Here is a 25,266-nt window from a genome sequence, read left to right as displayed (position 1 = left end):
CGCCACGTGGAGTTGCAGCATGATGGCCGCTGTCCAATGAAAATACACGTGCTCACGGCACGCGGTGCGCGGCGGCCGGCGGCCGGCGGCCGGCGGACCCAGCAGCCGGCGAACTCGAAGATCGAGCGCGCGTTGGCATAAGACAGTACGCGCAGGAGATTAATATTTCTTTAATTTTTGAATGACAACTTTATTTTATGAATTCTATACCAAGCTTATTACTAAGTAATATATTTATCTACGCGATCTAATTACTAGATGTAAAATCAGAATAGCTAAATGAATTTTTACTCGGGAACAAGTGGAAATAGCGCGCTTGTATTATTCTCTTTTAAAGAATCTTACCGCGTGGAATATTTCAATGTATTTTTTCCGTACGCGCGACTACTCTGGAGGAAACTGTCGATCACGATAAAATCAGGAACACAAAAAATCTTTTTTTTTTTTTTTTAGAGAAATCTAACGAAATCTCTGTAGATTTGTATTATTGACTTCAACGCAGGAAATAACGTAGACATAATTGAGCGAAGTAGCCCGGGGAAAACTGTCGCGACAAAATACGCGACGTAAAATAGATGTTAAAGTAAAAAAAATTGTACTAATCCGATTCGTCTGATATTTTTTTTCGAAACTATTTAATGACGTCCGCGTGATAGAGATAGTCAGTCCGGTGACATTTGTAAATTGTCAAAAGTAGAACTCAAGCAAAATTTTGTCTACATTAGGCACAAAATTTAAACTTATTACATATAAACGTCTAGTAAAAATAATTATCCGTACTTAAATATTCGCATCGTAATTTATTAAATATCCAGTTACCGTCTTTCGAGTCGCGCGGTCTGTTAAAAAAATAAAACAAAGTCTCAGGCTGAATGTCGGAAGGTGCGAAATAGGTTTCTCGGTTTGATCTCCTTAAATCCCAATAAACTTCCTCGCCAGCTGTATCTACCTACCTACCTACCACCTACTACCGACTCGACGTGTACACGTCTGTCCGCTATATCCCGTAACCTACATCGCGCTCATTGGCGTCGATCGATATCGCCTGCTATTGGCCTGCTCATTGTCGGTCGCGTATGCCAATTATCCGAACCGCAAGGCGATCGCCTAGATCAATGTTGTCGCGTAACGCGGTACTGGGTTGTATCTTCGGATCATTTATTTAAATTTAAATAAGCCAGTCACCACGCGCAGCAGCTAGGAACATTCTCCGTGCGCGTAAGCGCGGCCACACACACATACACACACGGGAACTTACACGCATGCAGCACCGGAGAGAAAGGCCGACACCTCGGCGCCAAACTCACCCTCCTGAGACTCCACAGACTCACCTCCAACCCCCGTCGCGCCCCGCGCTTGCCTCCACAAGCTTCAAACCATTCCCTCTCCTCCTCCCGCCCCCCGCGCGCGCGAAGGCATCCCAATCGCAGCCCCCGTTTCGCAAACCCACACCACCCTCCGTACTACTCCCTGGTATCCTCCGACCTCTCCTCCCTTTCGCCCTCGCCCTCTGCCTTCTCTCTGTCCTCTCTAACCGTGGCAGCTCTCTCCTATACCACTCGTCTCGACCCGACCGCTCCTATCCCCGCGCGCCAACCCGTCCGCCAACCTACAACTCCTATGTACCGGAGCGACCCTCGAGCTATCTCCAAAATCATCCCTTACATTCTAGAGCTCGGCGCACTATCCTCCTCATCCTCATCCTCCTCCCGCTCTCCCTTCGCCTCCTTCTCCGTGGAGGATAGAACCGCCAGAGTCGGACGTCGAGAGAACACGGAGAGGACTGCCGTCGCCGTTACTGCTTTTGCGAGGGCATGCGGAGATAGCGGCACGGAACGAGGGTAGACGCTCCAGGATATAGGTAGGTTTCGTCCGGATACAACGAGAAAATAAGAGATCTTCCCGCACGACTCGCGATATGAATTGCAATAGCCGACTGCGCCGTTGACGAGCCATCCAGATCCTCGGCCCATTTTCACTCTCCTGCCAGTTTCGTCGACCGCGCGATAATTTCGTGAAATTTTGAATCCCGCACAGACTTATCCCGTGAATGTACAACGTACCGCGTATTATTTTTCCAAAGCGGTATATAGCTAAATGATGTCTAATTAATACTTCAGTTGCAGTATAATAATTTTGTGTATAAAAAGTACTTTGCTTTTCGTGTCTTTCATAAAAAAAAAAATTCTTAATTATTGTATACTATGTGTGTGCGTACGATGAACGCAAAGAATACTAAAATAGCTTGAATTAGTTTAATTTCGGCTGATATTAAATTATCGTGTATTAAAAGAGATGCGGTGGAAAAATGCCGCGTGGAAGCTCGAGTCTAAACTCGCTGTAAACCCGCTAAAAGGGCCGTGCGATATAATTCTGTTTGCCGTGGCTGCAATCGATATCGACGATCCGCGCATCGTTTTCCGCGAATATTTCGAAAACGTTGCCGTAATATCGCTTCATTCGGAAAGCCAGAGGGGTCACGGAATATCGATCGCGGCGCACTCGTTTCCTTTTACTTTTCAAAATTACCAGTCGTAATTATTGGGATTTATTGTCGCGCCGTGAAACATCAAAGAGCTAATGCGATAACGTAATCTTATCACTTATCTCACGTACGGCCGGCTTGGAATTCGTGCGCTCTCGCCACTATTCGCTCGGTGAAAACCTTTCTCTTCTCTCTTTTAATAGGAATCCTCGAAGGACAATGGACGTCACATACGTCGCGCAGACCGGGTTGGGTGAAATGTTAAATCGCCGTTCGATCGAGTTAAGCCCCAGTAATATCGCCACCACCGGTCACAGGGGAACCGCGCGGGGGACGCGCCTTAATCGGTCCATCGGAAACGAGAATTATGGGAGTTCGCGATGTACGACGAATATATCGCGAGACAATGGCACTCTTCGCGACGCATCGACGGAAATTGCATGTACGCGCGCACCGCGCCGGCCAAAGTACGGCCGATCGTTGAAATCTCCGACGTTCTTCGACGCTGCTCGATCGCGTAATCCAAAAGCAACGCGGCTATCGCTCAACCGCGAGTCGGACTCGCGGACGAAATTAACGCAGAATGTTACAATAGAATTGATAACGCGCGCGTCTAAATTGCATCAACGTGTAAAAACTCTGACTTGAGAATAACTAGAGAAAAAAAAAAAAGACTTTATAATTACCGAAGCATAGAGTATATCCTCATATTTTAAAAATACTCTATTTTTTTTTTCTACGTGAAATAATGTTGCAATAAACGTGATATTTAAATATTAAAGTATAAGTATGAGAAATGTGTGTCTCTGTATCTGCTGCAGACGCCGGTACTTAAACTCTTGCAGATAAAAGGAAATTGCAGTAATTGTTAAGTGTTTTAAATTCTTCTCCCTGGGATGCGAGCCTGAAACGTTTGATAAAAAGATCGCGAAAATGTCCCCGCGCAAATACAGGCGGTAATAGAAACGCGTGCGGCTTAATATACGTAACGTTCGTTGAAATCTCTCGTGCGATTTCCTTATTTCGTTCGCCGGATGGCCCGGTCGTCTGTTTGCACCGGCGTATCGACTTCGCAAAGGAGCACCGGGTTCCTTATCAATGCCTTTGCGAAATAATCGAAGCCAGGCCGGTGAACATCTCGGTAACAAGGACGATGAAAGTGGTTCGAGTCTATCTCTGAGGGAACGCAGCTTACGGCCATCGAGTCTAATGGGAGTTTCTCATCGCGTCAAACTCCGTTGGCAACTTATTGGTATCGAATTGTCAGATCACGACTGGTGTTCTGATATAAAAGCGAACACCGGGAGAAAAATAACCGAAAATCGATAAAGTAATGAAAAAAAAAACAATTTGCCGGACTACAAGAAAAAAAATAATTGCAATTCAAAATATTCACAATACCTCTTGCACGCGTACGTATACTGTTTCGGGATGTGTATCTTTATATAATTTTTATAACCGCAGAATCCCATAACATGTATTAGCGAAGAAAAAAAAAAAAATAAAATCCGAGAGTTTTTTTTAATCAAACAATTTGCCGTTGACTTTGCTCGCTGTTATGTTCCATATTCGGTAAGCAGTAATTAATTTACAATAATTGGCAAAGTAGTTCCAAATAGAATCGCTTATAACAGTTTTACTATTGTTCGTTCAGCTCGAACCTGCATACTCCGTCGATTATAAAATTTATATTTGCATAAATACGGCAAACGCGCAGATGTGGCAGAGATGAAGTAAACAGGCTTCTGGCGAGAGGGAAAAATATACGGATGAGAAAAACGAATGAGCGAAATTCTCGCGTAAAATCAAATATTTATTGCGGGCGCAAAAGGCGCGCCGCGTTTTAGCGCGGGAAATATAACGGCGGAGGTGGTAACGTGAAAACTCTGGAAGATGTGGAAGAATACGTGAAAAAGAGCAAGCCGAAGGTTGGCCGTACACCCGCCTTCCTAGAATCCTCGTTATCCGGTCGAGCGGCAGCGGTCGTAACCGGCGGTGGCCACGAAATATCCGAAGAAAAACACGTTTCCAAGTCCGAATCGATAGCAACAATGCTATGGCGAAGAGAGCGCGAGAAAGGCTTGGCTCTGCCGTGGAAGCGGGGCTTTAGGGTACGACGGAGGGTTGCTTGAGGGTGCGCGAAAGAGAAGGAGACGGAAATAGGGAGAGAGAGGAAGAAAGAAGAGAGACAGAGCCAAGGGAGCGAGTACGTGAGGGAAGCAGAGGGTGAAAAGCAGAGCAGGGTGGCAGAGGGTGAGTAGGAGGAGGTGGAAACGAGGTGGAAGCGCAGCCTTATTGGAACTGGGGGTAGGGGGTTGAGTTTTCCTGAGGGCTGAGGGCTGAGAGGGATCGGAGAGAGACAACGAACGAAAGGGAGAAAGAGAAAGAGCCAGAGGAGAGAAAGAGGAAACGAAGGAGATAGCTAGCTAGGGGGAACGCGTAGAAGTTGATGGAACGAGGTCGCTACAACGTTGGCAACAGCCGGATGAGTAAAGACTGCATTACCTATGGTGCCTCCTCTCCGAGAAACGATCCTCGCTCCGCAGTGAGAGAGAGAAAGAAAGAGAGAGAGAGAGAGAGCGAGGAAAAGAGGAAGAGAAAGAGAGAGAGAGCAGGTGAGTCGTCGACGCTGCCTTCCCTTTCCTTTGTTAAAGGCAACACGATCATTTCGTCCTCTTTGTTCGCGATATTAAAGTACGTCAGACGCCGAAGCGACTGCTTCTATCTACTACCGCGGCGGGAGGCGGAAAGGAAAGGGGTGAGACGAGTGGAGGTGTCAATTGCGTTCGCTGTGCGCTCCTAAAGTGCAAGACCGACCTTCATCTTCGACGTATCGTGCATATCTATTGATCGATTAATGCTTCTCGAGCATTCCGAGATGCCGATTGCATGCAAGTAAACTTGATACTTACGCTCGTGTAATGCAATAGCCACGACGTGACGTGAACGCAGTTCAACCACCCCGCGGTCCTTCCTCGCATCCTGCATGGTCGCGGTATTCGTTACACTTTACACGTAGGATCCAGCGACCGTGTGCAACGCGTTTTCTCGTGACATTATGACGACAAGACACATCGCTGTCAGTGGTGACAATCGTCAATTTTCACATGTCACCTACGTTTCTCAGAATTCATCTACCCAACTTGAGCTATAACACTTATTATAAAACAATACGGACAAAAAAAAAATAGAGTGGCGAGAAAACGGGAGACGAGGACTTGGAAAGTGAAACATATACATATCACAGGAAAACTGAAACAGGCACACCTTTTTGCACGGTGTAAGTTACATACGCAGGGCTTTCGAGTATTTCAATTTCATATATTTTCCCCATCTGCTCCGCGAGCGCACAATTTAAATATAATAATATTAATACAGTAATACAATACAATACTCATGCGTGATAATTAATAATAATTATAATAAAAGAACGAGAGAGCAATAAGAACGGTGATAAAAATCATAGTCGCTCGCAATCGTAATAATAACGAAAATTATTCGTAATAAAAGAACGTGTCGCAGGCAATAATACAATTGGCGCGGTCTTACTCGGTACAGACTATACGCACTATTATACAACGAGTATGTACAAAATAATATATATAATATAATATGTCCGATGCGACGGCGCTCGCAAAGGTTCTTAATTCTCTACTTTCACGACAATTATCGAACTTCTAGTACAAACATCTTGTTTTTCTTTTTTTTCTTTTTTTTTTCTTTTTTTTTATCCTCTGCAAGCACACCTTAAGGCCTATTTTGCCGACGTTGCCTCACTTTCCCTCACCAGCTAACGACGCGCTATACATCATACACGAAAAGAACGATCTAGTTCCGAGTAATATCGTACACGAGGGAAAAGGGGGCTAGGCTACGTACACAATTAGACACGAAACGGGTTTCGCCGCCCGAGGACCGTCGTCGTGGTCTCGATGCGAGAAACAATCGATTTCTAACTGCAACCGATTCATCTTACCTGCGGTTTGCTCTACGAAGACGAGAGTTGCTTTCAAAGCAAGAGCTCGAAGTGACGCTGCCTTTGGTATATAATCAATATTGGATCCGGCGATCGTTAAGTGAACAAGTTACTTCGCGGAGGTACGTCTTTAAAATCATTCGCACGTAAAGAACTTTTACGAGACAAAAGAAACCAAGCGTTCATTTACATTTGTCTAAAATTTAAAAAAAAAAAAAAAAAAGTTATTCCGATATTTATGAAATATTTATTAAATAATGTTCATTTCTAATTCGAGACTAATTTAAGAGCGAAGTACAGATTTTCGTTTAAAATAACGTACATGTTCAGGCGACTGCAACGCAGTATCGTTAAAAATCCACGCTGATAATGCCAATAATACGATAATTGGTACAGCGCAAAGGAAGTTTGCGACCGGCGGATGTACCGGATATCGAGACCGGTTCGGCGAGACAAGACAAGACGAGACGAGACGAATTACACGCTCAGACTCGCTTCGAACACCCTTCTATTGTGTAATTACATGCGATAACATTATTACGATTACAAGGTGGAACGAGATGCCGGCTAGATGTAACCGGTCGTCTCCTCGTCGATGAGATGCTATCCAGTCGCGCATTAATCGACATTAATTCAGATCATCCGAGACTGCGAGGGCATTAGCATCGTTTGCAAAACGACGAAACACATTTCTTCATCCTTCGGTAAGCACGTTCCGCGCGGAAAAATTTGCTTTTTTTTTTTTTTTTCTGAGTAACAAATGTCAAATAAAGTTCTATTAAAAGAAAGTTTATCTCCTAGATTGACAGATTAATTACATTAGACAGACTAGTTATATTAGCTATTTACCGCTGCAAAGCTTAATTAGTATACATATAAAATCTGTTTGTGTGATTTGTAACATAGGAATTATTAGCGCCGGGATGTTTTTGTTGCGTAAAAATCATACGTGAAAATAAGAAAATTTACCGCGCCGATACGATATCATTCGTTATTTTTCGATTCACGTTATAATTAGTCGAGGCAATTAAACGTCACGTGTCTTGTAAAATGAAAGACAATTCGTCAGGTCGACGACGCCGAATGTTGTCGGATAACACCTGAAAACGAGAAATCGGATTTTCTCCTCGGATCTCTCTCCCTCTTTCACCTCTTTTTCCGACTCTCTCCCCATCTCGCTGGTTCGTTGAATATTCAGGACCTTCGCGGTGTCGCCGCGCGGACTGTCGCTTTTGCTCGGTTTGGATGGATCGATTTGGAACCGAGTCCGGCAGCGGCCATATCACGATCTCTCTCGATGTAACGGATCTCTAAATATCGGAACGTAGCGCCGCGCGAATCCCTGACACATCGACCCGTATTTCGACAGACTTGAGGGAATTATTCCGCTCGCTTAGCCCGTCATCTATATCGGGCACCGACCGACGTCGGACGCACGTAAGCGTCAGGCCGGTCGGCTTGGTCGTATGAAATGTATAACACGAATACGACGACAATAATCGATCTCGTCCGGTTCAATATGTAATTGCGTTTACCTGTCGTTTCGCTTCTCGGCCAAAGAACGAGCGCCCGTCGCCGTGTTTGCAATCGCGAGCGTCAAAGCGGATGCGTATTTAGAAACGAACTAAAATCGGTGGTCAACCGCGATCGACATTTCGTGCGCGAAGAGCTTTATTCGGTTCGCGCGACCACGGCAGACACGCAAATGTGGCGGTCGAATTTTTAATGTCTATTTGATAAATACAGACTTCCGTTGTCTGGCCGGGAAGCTTAATCTCTTTATCGCGGAAGCTTGTCTAGAACTAATTATCGTCCCCGATATACGCGAAACTTTTCGGCAGCGTAATAAATTAATTCTGCTCACGGAAATACTGATTTCTGGATCCGTGATAATCATCGCTCTTTACGAATCTTTGACGAAAGTTATTGCAAAAATCTAGCTTTCCTTTCCCCGATGCGATGATTGATTCACGAATAATTCTCTCCAGTTTGCACCGATACCTCCGTGCCCATCATCATCGCGCCACCCAGAACGCTGGGCGACGTCGACGGGAGAACTAAAGGGCTCGGTACCGTGAACGACGGTCTCAGTCGCTCAGTGAGCGCCAGCATCACTTGACAATGCAGATGTTGGATGGTCGCCAGCAGATTAAGGTTCGTGTCGATCAAGCCGGTAGCCGGTGAGAACCTTTCTCTCTTGGCGCTCTCGGTATCTTCAACGAACGGCGCGGCACCGGTTGAAACAGCTTTCGACTCCGTTGTTTCGGACTCCCTCAGCGCGTTGGCGGCGGCTGCCTTGTTCTTCTCCTGGAGCAGTCTCTGCTGATGCTTCAGGTACGAGGTGGTGATAGGTAAGCTGTAGTCGATGGGCGTGTTCTTGGGATCCAGTCCAGGGCTCCAGGGCCTCGGTAACGGCTGGCTGGGCTGCGGGGAGGGCGTCCGTCCCTCTGGCAGCATCCGTTTTCTCTTTGACGATGCGGAGCTCTTCGAGCTCGCTCGATCCGACTCCGGCGTCCTCCTCGACTCCGGCAAAGTGTCCGAACTCGCAAGATAACCACCATTCACAGGTTCCTTCTTCAATAGATTCGTGATACTCAGCGGATTGTACTTCTCCTCTTTGTCTTTGTCGAGTTTCGACTCCGCGCCGCCGTTACCACCGCCGGCCGTCTTATGCTGCTGCTTTTGGTGTCTATAGTTGTGCAAGTTCTTGCCTTCCGACGACGCGTGTTGCCCGCTGTTACGCGGCCTCGAGCCGTTTTGCACCGACGAGGATGCCGTTGTCGACGACGAGGTCGCGAGCGCGCCGCCGCTCGGATTCGGGCTCAGCGGAGTCGCCGCCGACCCGAGCGTCGCCGATTGCGTGGACTGAGACTGATTAGATAAGTTCGTCGGACTAGGCGTTCGCGGACGTCGCTGGCATTCCGTGCAACCGAGCAGAAATCGCGTCACTGCTTCCCGAGGTAGGAACGCGTACGTCTCTGTAATCTGTAACAGAAAGAAAGATCGTTCTCATTAAAACAATTAACACCTCGATCATAAAGTTCATTTAAAAAAAATCTCTACTGTTACTATTACTTTACTTTTATTGTTATATTAAAAAAAAAAAAAAAAAAAAAAAATTGATCCACGATCTATCATAAATTATACATAAAAATTAATTCACGTAACGTAATTAAACTAAATTAAATTTTGCATTGAAAAATATCGAGTTTATTGATCAAGTCTATCGCGACAGGATGTATTGATCAGATTTTCCGGCTTCCGGCTTCGTCAGAAACGCCGCTCGGTCGGGCAATTAACCAATTCCACCCGGCCGAGACGCCGCATCCTGCACCGTTCGCGCGGTAATAATATGCAACCTACCATTGTCGATCAACGCGTTAATACGCGCGCGAATGGCCCTTTCCGGGCGAACGTATCGCCGTCACGTGGCGGCGTTTTACGCGCGACGCCCACCGGGGAAAATTCATGAGCGGTATAACGGAACTTTGATGTCTTCTGCTGGAGAAGGTGTTCAGCCGGGGGGATGTTTCCGACTCCTTAATAGGAAACGTTTCTCTCCGAAGCAGTGGATGGGAAAGAGAAGAGGGACGGCATAAGTTAATCAAGGAGGATGGCGGCCTTCGTAAGAGCTCATGAAAGCCGGTTGATGTGTGCGTATAACTTGAACCAGTTCCACGGGAGGCGAGGGTGGTAATTTGATAAGATTTACCCGAAACCTCGCGACGAACTCAAAGTGAAAAGGGAAAAAAAAAATGCATTTTTCAAGACGAAACTCAAGATTGTGTTACCGTAATTAATAATAATATATTTAACGTAACAAATAATTCTTGTACATTAAATTAACAAGGTCTATGCTTTCCGTGAAATGTAACAGAATTTTTTCTCCTAGATTTCTTTTTTTTTTTTTCTTTTTAAATATTTTTTATCTTCTTTTTAAAATTAAAACATGACACGATAAATGTATAGGTGAATCGATGGGAATAGTTTCCGAGTACAATTGCAAGCTCCCAGCTTCCAGCGGAATTCTTGAAAGTTTTGCGCATTATTCTCGAGCGGTCACGGAGAGATCAATTTCCAATTAACTCGAAACGGCAAATTGTACAAGCCACGCGTTGCGCCGCGTAACATGCCGATCGGACGCGCGTTAAAGGCGCAAGTCGTCAAAGGCGAATTGTGTGTACCGGATCGGTCAATTCTACAAGCCCTTGCGATGTAACAGCGCCAGCTCGAAATCCACCATCCTCGACACGAGCGGCGGTGTCGCGTTGCGCAACGCGGCACCGTGACATAACGGGCTCTCTTCTCTGGAGCCGATGAATCCCGCCGCCTAACGCCGACTTGAACGTAAAACAGTTCCACCGTCGCGCAAACGCTCGAGTGTGTGAGTAAGCAGGCAATGCAACAAGTGTCCTGAGGTTTTGAATCACAAGCAGATCGCGGCGTGCGAGAGAGAAGGAGTGAGCGAGAGAGAAAGAGAGAGGATGGGAGGCCGAAGAGTGGGAGGGTGGTCGCAGGGGCCGACGATGAAGGGTAGAACGAGACCGTATGCTGAGGGTGCGTGATGGAAAGAGAGAGCGAGAGCGGGAGAGAAAGAGAGAGTGAGAGAGAGAAAACGAGAGAACAGATATGATACCCAAGAGAGAGGTTTACGCGAATGCGCGCCGGAACATGTGAGATGACGTGTGGTATCGAGTGTTCGACGCTTGAACGCCTCGATGCCTTCCTTCGGGAACGGTAAATATCGCGTGTCGCGGGCAACCATGCAGGAATTCACCGTTTTGCCGATAGCGCCCAAATTCAGAATTCGGTCGCTTCGCTGATCGACGGATACTCGACGCTCTTTGAATCAAAGTTCGGATGCTGAGAATTGTTTACACGCAGAGGATCGCCGCCTCCGTTGTCAAATAAATTTACGTCTTTAGTTACGAAGCTGCGTTACTTTTTTTTCAACTTACATACAGCATGCGAAACTGATAGAACAAAATACATTTTTTTTTCTAATACATTTTAAACGAAACATTTACAAAACTAAATATAAATTTTATTTAGACACTTTATACGATTATGTACTATTATAATTAATTTTTTTACCGTTCTGTAGGTGCGCTTTTGGCCGGCATGCTTCCCAGGACGTCCTTCGAGATCGACATGAACGGCGTGAATGATGTCGAAGAAATTCTCCACAATCGCGACTTTTTTGTACACTCGTCCAGGTGGAACCGTACCCTCAGCGCCGTTTAAAGTCTATAAACAGAATTAAATACAAAAATTAATAAAAAGTGTATAATTTATTACTATATAAATATAATAAGTTTCTTTTTAACACTTTTTAAAGACTTATACTATATTCAAACGCTACCTATTGTGCAAGAGACAACTTGAAACTTCTCTCTAGGATTTCACGATCGGCAAACGTGTGTTCAGCTTACCAGCTGTTACCGTGATACCAACGTTAACCCTGATACTCCACCTTACCGACTATCAGCTTATCAATTCTCCCGTGGAGGTACGTACCAACGATAAAACAGACTTTACTCGTTATAGATAACACAAAATCATTTTTTATTCTAATTACTATAACAATTTCTGCAATTTTAAACGTAAAGTTTTAATTAAGCTATTTAGAACAAAGTTCAATTATATTAAAACATTGATTTATTACCTGTACTTTATTTCAAAAAAAAAATTGCAAGAAATTCTGAATATTTTAGTAATCGCAAAGAAAAATAGTTTATAAAAACCATCGTTATTCCATAAAATTATCTAATTAATAAATATATCACAATGCTGTTGAAACCTATTTAATAATATATTTAAAAAAAAAAGAGAACAAGATGTAAGTTCTCGGTTAGAATTTTACTCAAATTGAAGACAACAAGTAGATCTGGAGTTGATCTAGCAACGCATCTTTTTAATCAAGCTACCCGCCGTTTCCCGTCTCGCATGCATTGACGAAATTCCTCAGGAGTCGCGTGAAAATTTACTCGCCTCCGTCCGGGCCAGAGTTGAGAACCGCGGCGCGTCCTGCGTAATCTTAATTAATCTCGTCCTAAGTACCGGCATCGCCCGCGGGCATGGTCGCGGTCAGATTGTTCCAGCGAACTTTGCGACCTCAAGAAGTTCGGCGCGCATGCGCGACATTATTGTATTTCCCTAAACACCTGTTGAAGGGTAAAGTTGAACTCGTGGAGTTTAGCGCACGGGCTTAAGTGGCTGTGGTCAAGCGAGATAACAATAGCGACGCCTATTCCGATCGTATTCGCGAAACCCCCGCTGCGTTTCGCAATGAAACGTCACCTTCGCTGCTCTTAAACTGTTATCCGCGAAAGTAGGCACAGGATTAACGCACTTTGCAACGAAGCCGCGATTGTTAAAATGATTTCCAATCACCGCGGGACACTTTATTTCGCTACATTTACAGCGCGTTCGTAATTGCCACGAAATACGTTTGAAATTATCGAGTCTTTCATAATTTAAAGTAAAAAAAAAAAGCTCTTTTTGATACTGATACTTTAAATATCTTTATATTTTTATTGCAGAGTATAGAACATTTTAAATGAGAGTAACGCACGTCGTATCGGAGGATTAAAAGACGGAAGTGCGTGTACGAAAGAGGCTCAAAGAACTATCGGAGATAAATTTAGCCCTTTACCCGACGCCTGCCCTCGGCATCGCTCCACGTTACACGGCCAAGTTAATTAACCGCGTCCCACCCTCACCTTTACTTGCAACGTATATCTGCGTCAATGATTAGACGATCGTCTAATGCATCAGTGCCCGTTGAATCATCCCGCCGGTCAAAGGAATGTAGAACTGGGCTCTATCTCTCTGTCAAATTACCAGGAAAGCCGTGAGAGCCCGAGCTCACTTTCGCCCAGCGTCTCTTTTCTTTATCGAGGCAAAGGCGCGAAGGGAAGACCCGCATTTACCACAGTTCAACGCTAAATGTGACTATTCGATTCCGAGTCTTTTTTTACGACGCAAAAAACGCGTTTAAGATCGTAAAGTAATTTAATCAAGCAATTACGGTGCTATTTAAAATCTTTCCGAACCGATGCCGTGCAATAACTGAAACAGGACAGCGTCATACTGATTCGAGACTTGAAAAAATCGCTTACTTTAATGGAAAAAAAAAAAAAAAAATTTTTAATTTTGAGGAAAGCAATACGATCTCTTACTTGGCGTACAAAAAAGAAATCTCCTGTAGGAAGCTATCAGTAGAAGCTACTTGAATCTACGTAAGGCGGAGACAAACAATTAAAAATTGATCGGCTCGCGGTTGATTCGAGGTGCGCTCATGATTTAGAAAATAAAGTGCGCCAATCGATATGGAATAATTACGATTGCAAGCCGGTCTTTTTAATCGAGTAAGCCGCCGAGAGGAAAATCGGTGTGCGAAAGCAGGTGACGAAAGAACGCGTCGGGGGAAGATATTTCTCAACGCGACGAGACGCGATCCAGAATAGAAACGCGTCAGCGCTGCCATAAATCCCTATATGAGGCGCAGCAAGACCCGGCGGGGCCGCAAGATGCGGCGGCACGGCAAACGAAAATCCAGATAGGTATGGAGGCTGTTTTTAAAGCCCCCGCGGACCACGAACGAGTTTGCATTTTAAACGAACCCGAACGTTGGCTGCCGCCGCAGCGCAATGCCGAGGGGAGAAAACAGCGCGACACGGCGACCGGCGAAGCGGATTAAAAAAATTCACGAGGGAATCGCGCCACGCCGCTCAGCGCCGTTCATCGTCGGGACGCCGCGAATCGGGCGCGGACGGGGGAGGAAACCCACGTACCGGGTGGCCGGTGGAAAATCAGCTGTCCTCTTCCGGAGGCAGATTAGAGAAAAAAAGACGCCGAAGGAGAAAAGCTCAGACTCGTCATCGGGCACTTTCGAATGCCTTCTACTCCGCCGCGAAAATATCGACGCGTTATCTAAACGGCTGAGACGCTCCGTGAGTTTTTACCTGACGTCCAGCGAGCCTACAATCGCGACGTTTAAACTGTCATGGTATATATTCCGTAATAATTAACGTCCACCGCACGATCGCAGCGACGAGGCATCTAAAATAATCGCAACGATTTTTCACGGCGGTACACGGCCATTTCTTTAGACGATACGTCCAGTTTACAGAAGTGCCTCCGGCGCGATTACTTCGACACTTGCTACGGCAATCTCGCAGGATCTGCAGGGTCGCGTGTAAGCCGCGCCGTCGCCGGCGGCTGTAAAACGCAATCCCGCGCGCGAGCTTGCTTGGTAAGCGCGTATCAATGAGCCGGGGACGACCGCCCTGCCAGCCCTGGCTATTGAAACAGTACGAAGTGGCGTCATAGCGTTGCATAACAACGATACTAGGAAGCGGCGGGAAAGTAGCGCGGCATCGTTCGCGTGCGCGGGCCGGGGAACCGGCCGTTAAATATTCTCTCAACGAGGTCGGATTACCTCCATTACCCGGCAAGCGACAATGATAACGACAATGGCGATACCGACGACCCGAGCCGGGCAGACGGACGGACAGGCTTGACCGTAGTACCGAGAAATCCAGGCACAGTTTTGCTGGCACGACAATCACCGAGCTTAGGATATCAGCTCTTCTCGGGGTCGTTTCTTCGGCGCGCCGGAGCCCGGGAGGCGTGTGATTGGGTTAGTTTTGGTTTGTTGGAACGGGACACGGCCGGCCGGGCCACCCAGTAGCCATTTAGATAAACGACCGGCCCCTGTTGAGTGCCGCGGGATGCCGGCGCGCGAGAACGCTCGAGATGAGGAACGGGAGAACGTAAGAGAAAGACGGCGCGACAGAGAGCGAGAGAAGAGCCGGCCGCGTCAGCGACGAGCAGGGAGGAAAAGCCCCGACGCCAAAGTCATATTCGATATCTACGAAGGGAAAGGTATTCGTAATCAAGGAGACGAAAACGATGCGACGAGACGCCGGCGGCCTCCTCCGTTCGAGCAACCTCTTTTTCGCCGGGAACGGAATCGGGTTTATTACTGCATTTCTCCAAGCCGGCCATTGTGTCGCCGCGATTGTGAAATTTTCGCGGTCCACGATCAACAATTAAATTCAAAGTACCGCGTACGAGTGCCGAGAGAGGATTTCTCCTCGCGAATCGCCAAGTTTTCAATCGGTCGGGCCGCTCCGTGCTGCGAAGAAATAAAGAATATTTCGAATAAACCTATAGAATTATAAGAGGACACAAAAGCCGCATTTCCGGTAAATCTTTCGACGATATTGCACGGAAGAGTATTTATGCGACGCGATGAAAAGTTGAAAATGCGGGCCGCGAGTAAAAACGGAGCTAATAAAAAAGTGCGGCGAAATCCAGAGAAGTCAATCGAATTTAAATCAGCGATTTTCATTTGAAAACGCCACAATTAAGGGCTCCGTTATTCGATGACATTTCGTTATTACAAATGACGCTCCGTTAATTATGAATGACGTCGCTGGGCTACTTCGGTATACACTACCCGAGAGATATTCGAAAAACGGCCCTTGACATGTTTCACCGATATATCTCGCCGATGCCGTGCTCTCTTATCGAATGCAAGATATTAGAAAGAGATTTCAATATTGAGGTGGAGATATTATTTCGAACCCGGGCATATCGAATCCGTTCGGCGAAATCGCTCCGAAGCAATTTCGAACTTCTCCGGCGCGACCACGGCTTCTTTGGTAACTCGAGCCGCCGAGCACGAGGATAATTTACAACAAGTGTATCGATCGCGCTCTCGGAGGCGAAAAGTGCGCGATTGGTGCCATTTTCGTACGTGGCAGCGTGTGTGGGCGCGTGTGTGCGTGCACACATCCCAGAGATACAATTCTCGGATTCTGCGAAATCGCACTACGCTAATCACGGCTCTTTTTTCTTTTTTTTTTTTTTTTTTTTTTTTTTGTTTACTAACAACGATTTTTCCTCGCGGCCGTTTTATTCGCGCTTTTTAAATCCAAAAGCGCCGACTGTAGATTTTTCCGATAACGTCCGCTCTTTTGGTACATCCCGCGAACCGCGTTATCGAGGTCAAACCCACCATAAAGCGTCCCATTAGCTCCGGGCATACTCGCGTTACACCCACAAACCGCTACAGATCGATACAGAAAAATGCGCGCGGAACTTTCTTCGCGTCGTCTACTCTAACCGAAATCATTTTAGCGCATTTATTTTATCCGCTCTATATCAAATTTCGAAACTCCACGCTGCGCGACGTCTTCTACACACAAGTGTCTTCATTAAGGTAAAAATATGTACGTTTCGTTACATTCGTTAAAAGGAATAAGATGTAGGAAACGAAAGTCTTACGAGCAAACGGGACAAAACGTTTTGCCGCAAAACTATCCGCTGAAATACGCGACGCGATCATCGAAAATGCACATCGCCTTATTTAAATCTCGAAAAAGGATTTGTTCTATTTGCGTTAGAAATGCAATTGTTCCGATCGACGAGAACGCGATCTCAAGCGCGGTCTCAAACGCGAGAAGATTAATCTTCCTAATATTTTCGTTCCTAAAAGGAACGGTTTTCTCCAAAAAAAAAAAAAATTCCACTCCCGCATCTCTGCCGGAGTAACGGCGGCGGCTTTATCGCGATCGTAGTTATCAGAAAGTGTCCCGGCACCTTCTTGGAATACCGGACGAGCCTGGCGCTGGCGGGGAAGACTCAGCGGACCCCCCTCTGCGGAAACGCGAGGGAGAGAAACTTTCATCGCTCTCTCGGCCGACCCTAACTGTCCACTCGTAAAACCACTCGTCGTCCCGAGAGCCGTCCGTCCGAGTGGCTCCTCATCGCGTCGCTAACGACGACGACGACGGTGACTGCTACGAGACGACGATAACTACGACTTCGGCGACGCCAAAGCGCGCGAATCGATAAGAGAGGGTAGGTAGTCGGCGACTCACACCAACGCGCCGACCTGGAATCCGGGACGGCCCGTGACCGGAAACCGATCGCGCGCGCCGGTCGCGCAGCCAATCATCCGAAAAGCCGCGTCCGGCACGCTCGCTAACCGGACGATCCGACGGAAAACCGGAACGTCCGCCCGTCCCCGGAAATACTCTCGCGAGCACCAAAGACCACCTCGACGAGATTGTACCCGATAATGATCACCTCTGCGATTCCGTGTGCGGTTAAACCCAATCGCCGATTATTAATATTCGCGTTTAGCAATTTATAGAAGTTTAGCAAGACTCGCATGCTGAAAATTAATTAGCTGACGTATCTCGAAAAATGTACAAATTACACGGTTATCAAATTTAGATATTTGTTCAAAATTATAAAAAAAAAGAAAAAAAAGGAAGAGAAAGGAACGCGAAAATTTTTTTTTAATAATACATGTGAGCTTTTGATAAAAACACATTAAATTTGTCAAGAGGCTACAATTTACGAAATACGTATGAAAGTCATGTGTCGTTAATTTCAATCGTTATTTCGTTCTTCAGGAATTTCATGAATAATGATTAACGCGTCGTTTGAATGCTAATATTTTTGACGCCATTTGCATGAGGCTTTGTAAAAATTGTCAAATGTTTCTCTAACGCTTATAAATATATAATATCACCCGGGGACCTCGGATCGATATTAAGAGAATCTGAATTCGAGAAACGGCCCGCGTGTGCTTCTCCGCGCATTTAGATTACCGTACTTTATTTTTGACGAAGGCGAAGGCGTCTCGCCGTACGCCACATTCACGTCTTCGCGAGTAAAATAAATGAGCGAAATACCGACGCTCTAACGCGTTTAATTGGCGGTCGAATAATTATAACCGATGGGCAGTATCACGCTTGCGTAACCCGGTGTCACGAAATGTCAGATGAACGCGACGTTAAAGTCAAGCCGACGTGTGGCGTGTGAGCGAACGGTCGCGTTTTATTACAACGTTATTACGTTTCATCGTGACGTTTTGTACCATCACAATGACGATGCGAAATATCAGCATTTGACCCATCGTTCTCGTCCCTATCGGACTATTCGGACCTACGGAGCGAACTCTTATAAAAAAAAAGGTGTTGCGACACCTGAATTTTTTTTTTCTCACCTACGTTCCCCTCTAATATTATACAATTAATAACTACCTAATACGACCCGCGCCGCAGCGAAGTTTCCCTTTCGGTATATATCTCAATTAAAATCGCAGCCGAGAGAATATGATAGGTAAATTATAGTAATAAACATAATTAACGTGCATGGTAATAGACCGGGGAAACTATAAATGCGTAAACGTACAACTTCGCATTTACGACGCGATCTTTCTCGCTACGATTTATTATTTCGCTTTAAATCGGGTCGCGCTAGGTCGCGTTAAACTGTCATACGATTCTTGACGAGAAGACATCGCGTTATCGGCTGTACGCTCTCTTTTTCTCTCTCGCTCCCGGGGTACCGTCGTGCTGACGCAAAGTGAAACGAAGCGCGGGGTCGCCCCGTATCTCTTTCTTCCCTCCGTTCAACACGTGAAGAGAGATCACGATCCTCCATCTATCTCCTGGCTCCCAGTCTGTCACAGATTTTCCCGATGCTCGTCGCGTGCATCGACCGCTGTCGTGGGACGCGCGGAGGCTTAAATCCGATATCTAACGTGCATTGGAAGATCGCGGACGTACGCGTCGCGCTTTTCTCGATACTGGCAACGATATTTACCGAGTCCGGTTTAGCGACGCGCTCGGACCGCGGCGATCGTACGCGTATACACACGCTCGCAAATGAGGTGCGCGTGCGGATCTTTTGGAGCTGTGGGGAAAGGCAGAGAGCGTACGGACGAGAGGAAGCGCAGAAATAGAGGAAAAGAAGAATGAGGAGGAGGCGGAGGAGGAAGAAAAGGAGGAGAGGAAGAAGAAGGGCCTGCATCCAGCGTCGAAGAGACTTGACAGGGAGCCTAAACGGAATAAATTATTACACGAGCTCGTCGCCGTGGTCTCCCCTCGTCTCCTCGCTTCTTTCTCTAAGGACGGATGCCACCCCGCCGTTAGCCGTCGAGTGTGCGGGCCGCCCTCCCGGCACAAAGATTCATATCAGACTCGGGAGGGCCCCCCCGAGCCTCTCTCCAGCTGCGCCTTCAAACGGGACCCCTAAGCCCGGAGCGGGACGAGATCCGGACAATACTTGCGCGCCCGGTCGGCACCGGCGACGGCTACCACGGACGAAACTTCGGCATTCTCTGACTCTCTACCTCTTCACTGCTCCCTACGTCCCGCTCGCACTCGTGCCAGCCAAGTGCGCTTTTCCTCACTCTCGCGCAGGCGTCGCTCGGAGCCGCCTGCGGTGTCGGAACAGAGTAAGCGGGACAGCCGGAGCGTAGGGAGGACACGGGGGCACGGTATAGGACGAAAGGGGAGATCCCACGAGTGGGGAAGCTCGCGGCCTGAGCGTAAGAGCGAGAGCGGACGCGCGGCGGAAGGAGGACGGTGTCCGCGACAAACTGGAAGTCACGAGGAGGCACTACACACGCAGAGGCTCACCGTATCTACGTTTCGAGGGGAGGAAAGAGAGAACGCGCGCAAAAGGATCTCGCGAGGAGGAACGGAGAAAGACGTAGCGGGATGAGAAGTGGGATATACCGCCGGCGCGGTGAAGCGGCGGGTCGCTGGTGGAAGTAGCGTCGACGAAGTAGTGACGGCGCGATGGAAAGGTGGCGGTGGAGGAGGAAAAAGACGCGGCGAGACGCTGGGGAGGCGGAGGAGAGAATCTCCGGAGATTCCATGCGTGGAGAGCGGTACGTGGAGGAACGGGCCGGTCAGATCGGACCGCTAGCCTTGTTGGTTGCACGGAAGGCAGGCAGCTGCTAGCCGGCTTACCGCCGCCGCGCATTATACGGGACGAACGCGAGAGAAAGAGCGAGAGAGGCATGGAGCTGAAGCAGGAGACATTCCGTCAGGGGGACAAAAGGGGGTAGCGAGAGCGCGTGAAAAGAGTCGCGGTGAGTCCGGGCCAACCGACCGGCCCGTAAGCCTCGCAGTAAAAAGCCCGCACTTAAGGGGAAAGGGAGACGGAGATAGGGAGAGAAAGAGAGACACGCTGCGTGAAACCTAAATCACGCAGGAGAGACCGCGTTATGCCGAGATAGTTCTCCACCTTGGTCGACTGATCGGCCGGCCAGCTAATATAATATCAGCGACGCCTGGAAATGCGATAAACCCCGTCGCGCCGCGCCGTCCCGACCGTCGCGTCGCGTCGCGTCGCATCGCAGTGCGGCCCGCCGGCTCTAATTAGCGGCTCCATATCGGAAATCGATGCCGGTGTGGCCGCGCCGATGTAGTATTCGCGGTCGATTAAGAGCGTGTCTCAGCTAAAAGGTAAAACGCGGCTCGCCAGCGATGCGCGTTTACAGTTCTATTTCTTGGATATGTATCTTATTGAATATCACGCGCTACTAATCTCCACCGATCGGGTTTAATTAGCGGGCTTTGTATCGAAAATCGTTGCGCGGCGTCGTACAAAAATATATGGCGTATCGCATAGTCGATTAAAAATGTCCCGATAAAAGATAAAAGCCTAAGTGCACTAGCGACCACATTGATACGCTCTCTCTCTCTCTCTCTTTTTCCCTCTCGCTCGTTAAATCTAGTTTATCGAAAAGCCTGCTGGGTCCCCGAGGCGATCCAGACTATTTCTTATTAGCAATCAAAAATCAATTTAATATTCGATCGATTGAAAATATGTTCCGATAATATGGTAAATTACTAATAATTCTATTCATAACGCCTCTACTCCTTATATACACTTTGTCGTAATATAACACTATGCGGTTTGTGTGTGCGGCTTCTAATTAAAGGCTAATTATCAAAAATCGATATTTGACAGTGCGGCATTTTATCGGCGGTACGGTATTGGCGATCGATTGATAACATATAATTTCAATCGATAAGATACCTCTGATAATCTACAAAAAATTCAAATTACTTTTTTATGGTAACAATTTTGAACTAAATGTAACAAATGCATTTGTTCAACATCATTTCAACGATCATTGGCGTCACGTTTTACAAATTATAATCAATAGTTTTTTTTTTTTTTATAAATCGACAAATTGATGGCAATTGAAATCGATAGCGTTTTTAGCTGGAGAGAACACTCGTTTCGTAAATGCAATCTGCGTGAGGGCACGAAAAACGCTAATTGAATCGGAAAACCTGAGTGCGACGTCGCCGGGATGATATGCGGGAGTCAACGGGGTCATCTGACGAAGGAAAGGGTCGCGAACTCTTAGACTGCGTCTGGCATAGAAGAGTTCGCCAATCTTGGAACAATACCAGAAACTTTCGAGAATACCAGAATACGAAATCCGCGATTCCTTTCGAGCTGAAGCATTTAGGACTGAAAGTTTATGATAACGCGGCGGTCTTTCGCGGTGCGTCGTAAAATGAACGTATGCGAAAAGGGAGAGAAAATGGGAAAGAGGGAACGATCGTTTTCTAGAAATATTTCGAGATATCTTCTATATGAGCCGTGAAAAAAAAATTATTATGGTGTGTCGTTTTCGATAGAATGAACGAGTACTTATGGGTTACATCACCGTGATAACATCACAGATTAATTTAAAATAAAGTAGAATAATAAATTCCCAATGGTCTTTATAAAATTTTTTTTTTAAGACTACTCATGATTTAATTCTACATTTATTGCAGTAAAGTCAAACCAGCCAGTGTAATCCTTGCATCTTACTTAAAAGCAAAGTCAATCGGCAGCTGGCCGGTTTCCCAGGAAGCCCGTCGATAGCGAATCACTAGGGACGGGTTTCCGTTGTTCAACCCCGATTTACGTGAAAACGCCGGCGGGGCGACAAACGTATTACGGAAGTGACCGCGACTCTGTCCTCTGCGCTCTCTCGCGCTTTCTCTTTCTCTCTCTCCCTTGCACTTTTGCCACTCGGCCTCTCTCGTTCATCAAGCGAATGCGTGCGCGTGTTTGCGTGTCCTCCTCTGGTCAGCGACAAAAAAAAAAAAAGAACTAAAAAGAGAAGAGGACCTCAAACTATGGTACGAGCTCGCGTTTCCACCCTCGTCGACATTGGAAGCCGGAGACCACGGGGTAGAGAGCACGATCCGCAGTCAACGCGAACGATATAAGCCCCGTCTCGTTCACCCCCGCGTCCTCTCTGTCGCCGTCTGTCTACCCGATTCAACTCCCCTCGTGACGCCCTCCCAAACCCCCCCAACGTCGTTCGTCCGTCCTCTCTGTCCGCCTGGCGTGTCGGATTTCTGTTTGCGTTACCGTGTCACGCATCGAGCCTCGTCGCTTCGAATTCGATGGTGTTCTCATCCTCCACCCCACCCTCTCCGCACCGATACCGCGCCGCACACGCTTTACCGTCGGACGTACGTGTGTAATCCGGAGTCTCTCCAGCGAGACATTCCGGCTAATAATTCCTTATTGCCGTAAATCGCGAGAATGCTCGTCGAACCGTGCGTCCGCTCTCCCGCCCTCTCGTACGCCCGGTCGAAGTGGATTTTCGAGTGATCGAGCCGCGCGAGTCTGATTACGCATCGCGATATATTCTGCATCGTGTTAACGGCACCTGTCAGTATTTTTAATTAATGGAAAGTAGCGCTTGCGATAATCTTCGAGATAATCAAGACGCCCCACGAACGCATTTAAAGAAAAAGAAAAAGAAAGAGGATTAATTATATAGAAAGCGTATTAAGACCTTCTGATTGTCATTTATTCAAAAATGTATACATTCTTTTAATTTTTATTAATTTACCTTTCACAACTTTGGAGAATTATTACCGTTATCCGCAAATCGTTGGAAAATGCGGAGGAAAAATCTGACGCGTGCAGAATCTTCGGTCGATTTTTGTTTTAATTATTAATCCCGTGACAAACGTAAACCACACATTTATCGCAAGGTTGAAGGGCACGAGCCAGCCAACCTACACGTATCATAAACCTATCGCTGATACGCGTCAGTGCGTGTATATCGCGCGTAATATATTGCAACGGTGAAACCTGGCTGGAAGTTGCTCTCATTTATGTCATTTATTATAACGGCGCCAATCAATTACAGCATTAATATCATTTCGCGCCGAGTTTGATCAGACCTAAAACCCACAGCCAACGGCAAGACAGGAAATCACATGCGCGTGAAACAATCGGTGGAAAATATAATTATCGTTATTATCACCGGCAACATTCCAAACCCAATACCATTCTCGTTACCGGAGCGATCTCGCTTGGTTTAAAGACCTTCCACATTTGTACCGAACCGATAAAAAGAAAGAAAAAAAAGGAAAAAAAAAAATAATAAATCGAGCGTCTAAAGACTCAAGACGAGAGAAAGCGCGCCGGATCTCGGAATCTTCCGTAAAATGTCGAGTGTCCGGTACGCGAGCGAAATCCTCCGGCCGTTTCCCCGTTTCGTCTAACAAGCGCGCGACTATAATCGAATCCGACGCGGGCGCATTCTGCGCGGCTAATACCGGTACGGAAATATCCCGCTGACGTCTGAATAGGGAAAAAGCCCGGAGTGCCCCGCGCGATCATCGGGCGTGTACGAAGCGTCCAAGTTGCGGGGCTCGCTTCGGCAAGCGGCCTCGCCTATCTCGTTATCCGGTCTCGAATCTCTCCTCTCTGGTAAAACGGTAGCTGCTACACGTACGCGGCGCAGCGGCCGGGAGAAGCCGGGCGAGAAGCAAAGAGAGAAAGAGCCGCGCTCGCGTGCGCGGCGAGTCGCATGATACGTACCGACACGGATTCTCGGGCACGGCTCTGCGGAACCGGGAGGTTTCGCTCGCGCATGATTTGAAAAGTTGATGGAAACAGCTCGGAAGATGTAAAAGCCGCCGCGGCGCGCCTCCTCACCACAAAAGGCCTCCGCTATCCATCCACTCGCGCGCTCGCGCAACGTGTACCGCTCTCTCTACCTTCCCTCCTCCCTTCCCTCCTCCCCTGCCTTCCGTCTCTCTCTTCTACTCGCGCCTCTTACCGCTGCACTTGCAGCCGCACGCTTTGTTTTTCCGCTTTCCAACGTTATCGCGCCCTTTATGTTCCCGCTCGGCGCGCCGACGCGCCGCCGCGAAAAAATAGCAAGAATATCCGTCCGTGGTCGAGCTGCGAGAGATCCCGGGACGTTATCGCCCGCATCTGGTACTCTTGCGCGCAAATTATGATATATTTCGAAACGCGTGTCTTTACTTCGAAGCCCAATCGCTTATTTGCGCGAGTGAAAAATGATTTTATCCCATCAATTTTGCTCATTAATTAAAGCTGAAATACGTGTCGAATAGATAACGATCGAGAATTAACGTAAAAATTAAAATCAGAGAAAGAGCAAAATAATGTCGGGGAAAAAAAAATTGCCGAAAACTGAGATCGCTCGATGTGCACGCTTATTTTGGAATTATCCGACGGAGAAGATGAAACCGCGCAGCTATTTGCTCCGATCTTAATTGTTTCGTCGTTAAGATCGAGCGTATTAGAGACGGAATAGCTTCTTCCTCGAACAGCCGGCTGCATCGATACACGACGTTGCTCTACCGCTGTCTCCCGTGTGTAGCTGTTGCTAGGTACCGCGATATCCGATTGCACGCGGGAATATCGGTCCCTCCGGCTGATCTAAGGTAGGTCTATACGTAATGCCAACCTCGGTGGGCTGGAGCGTCTTTCTGCGGGTTTTAAACGTTTTTCCACGATATCGACGTGGCCGTTTTCGCTGTCCAAGACAGCAACGATGTAGATACCCCGAAAGTTCACCGAGCTCTATGGCCGCCCTCGTTTTCGGTCACACGTGTTTATTTCCTACCTCGGCGAAGTCCCGTTTTAGCAGAGATATTTTGACGCGCGTCAACGCGAGGTCCTCCGTCCGAAGAACGTAGCTCGG

General features: G+C 47.2%; 1 protein-coding gene across 1 annotated transcript in view; it reads right to left on the bottom strand.

Annotated features, from left to right (window-relative positions):
* Nucleotides 1-5,785: 5,785 nt before the first annotated feature.
* LOC139101354 (serine-rich adhesin for platelets) overlaps nt 5,786-25,266 on the bottom strand; it is a 43,838-nt gene continuing 24,357 nt past the window's right edge. The window contains exons 3-4 of the mRNA XM_070654425.1: nt 11,556-11,708; nt 5,786-9,446 (exon numbers count right to left, since the gene is read on the bottom strand). Of these exons, the coding sequence (XP_070510526.1) occupies nt 8,430-9,446; nt 11,556-11,708 (1,170 nt within the window). The 3' untranslated portion in view covers nt 5,786-8,429. The remainder of the gene's footprint in view (nt 9,447-11,555; nt 11,709-25,266) is intronic.

This window comes from Cardiocondyla obscurior, linkage group LG03 (assembly GCF_019399895.1).
Source record: "Cardiocondyla obscurior isolate alpha-2009 linkage group LG03, Cobs3.1, whole genome shotgun sequence".
Lineage (NCBI taxonomy): Eukaryota > Metazoa > Arthropoda > Insecta > Hymenoptera > Formicidae > Cardiocondyla > Cardiocondyla obscurior.
Note: the sequence above shows the minus strand (reverse complement) of the source record. Positions and strands in the feature narration are given on the sequence as shown.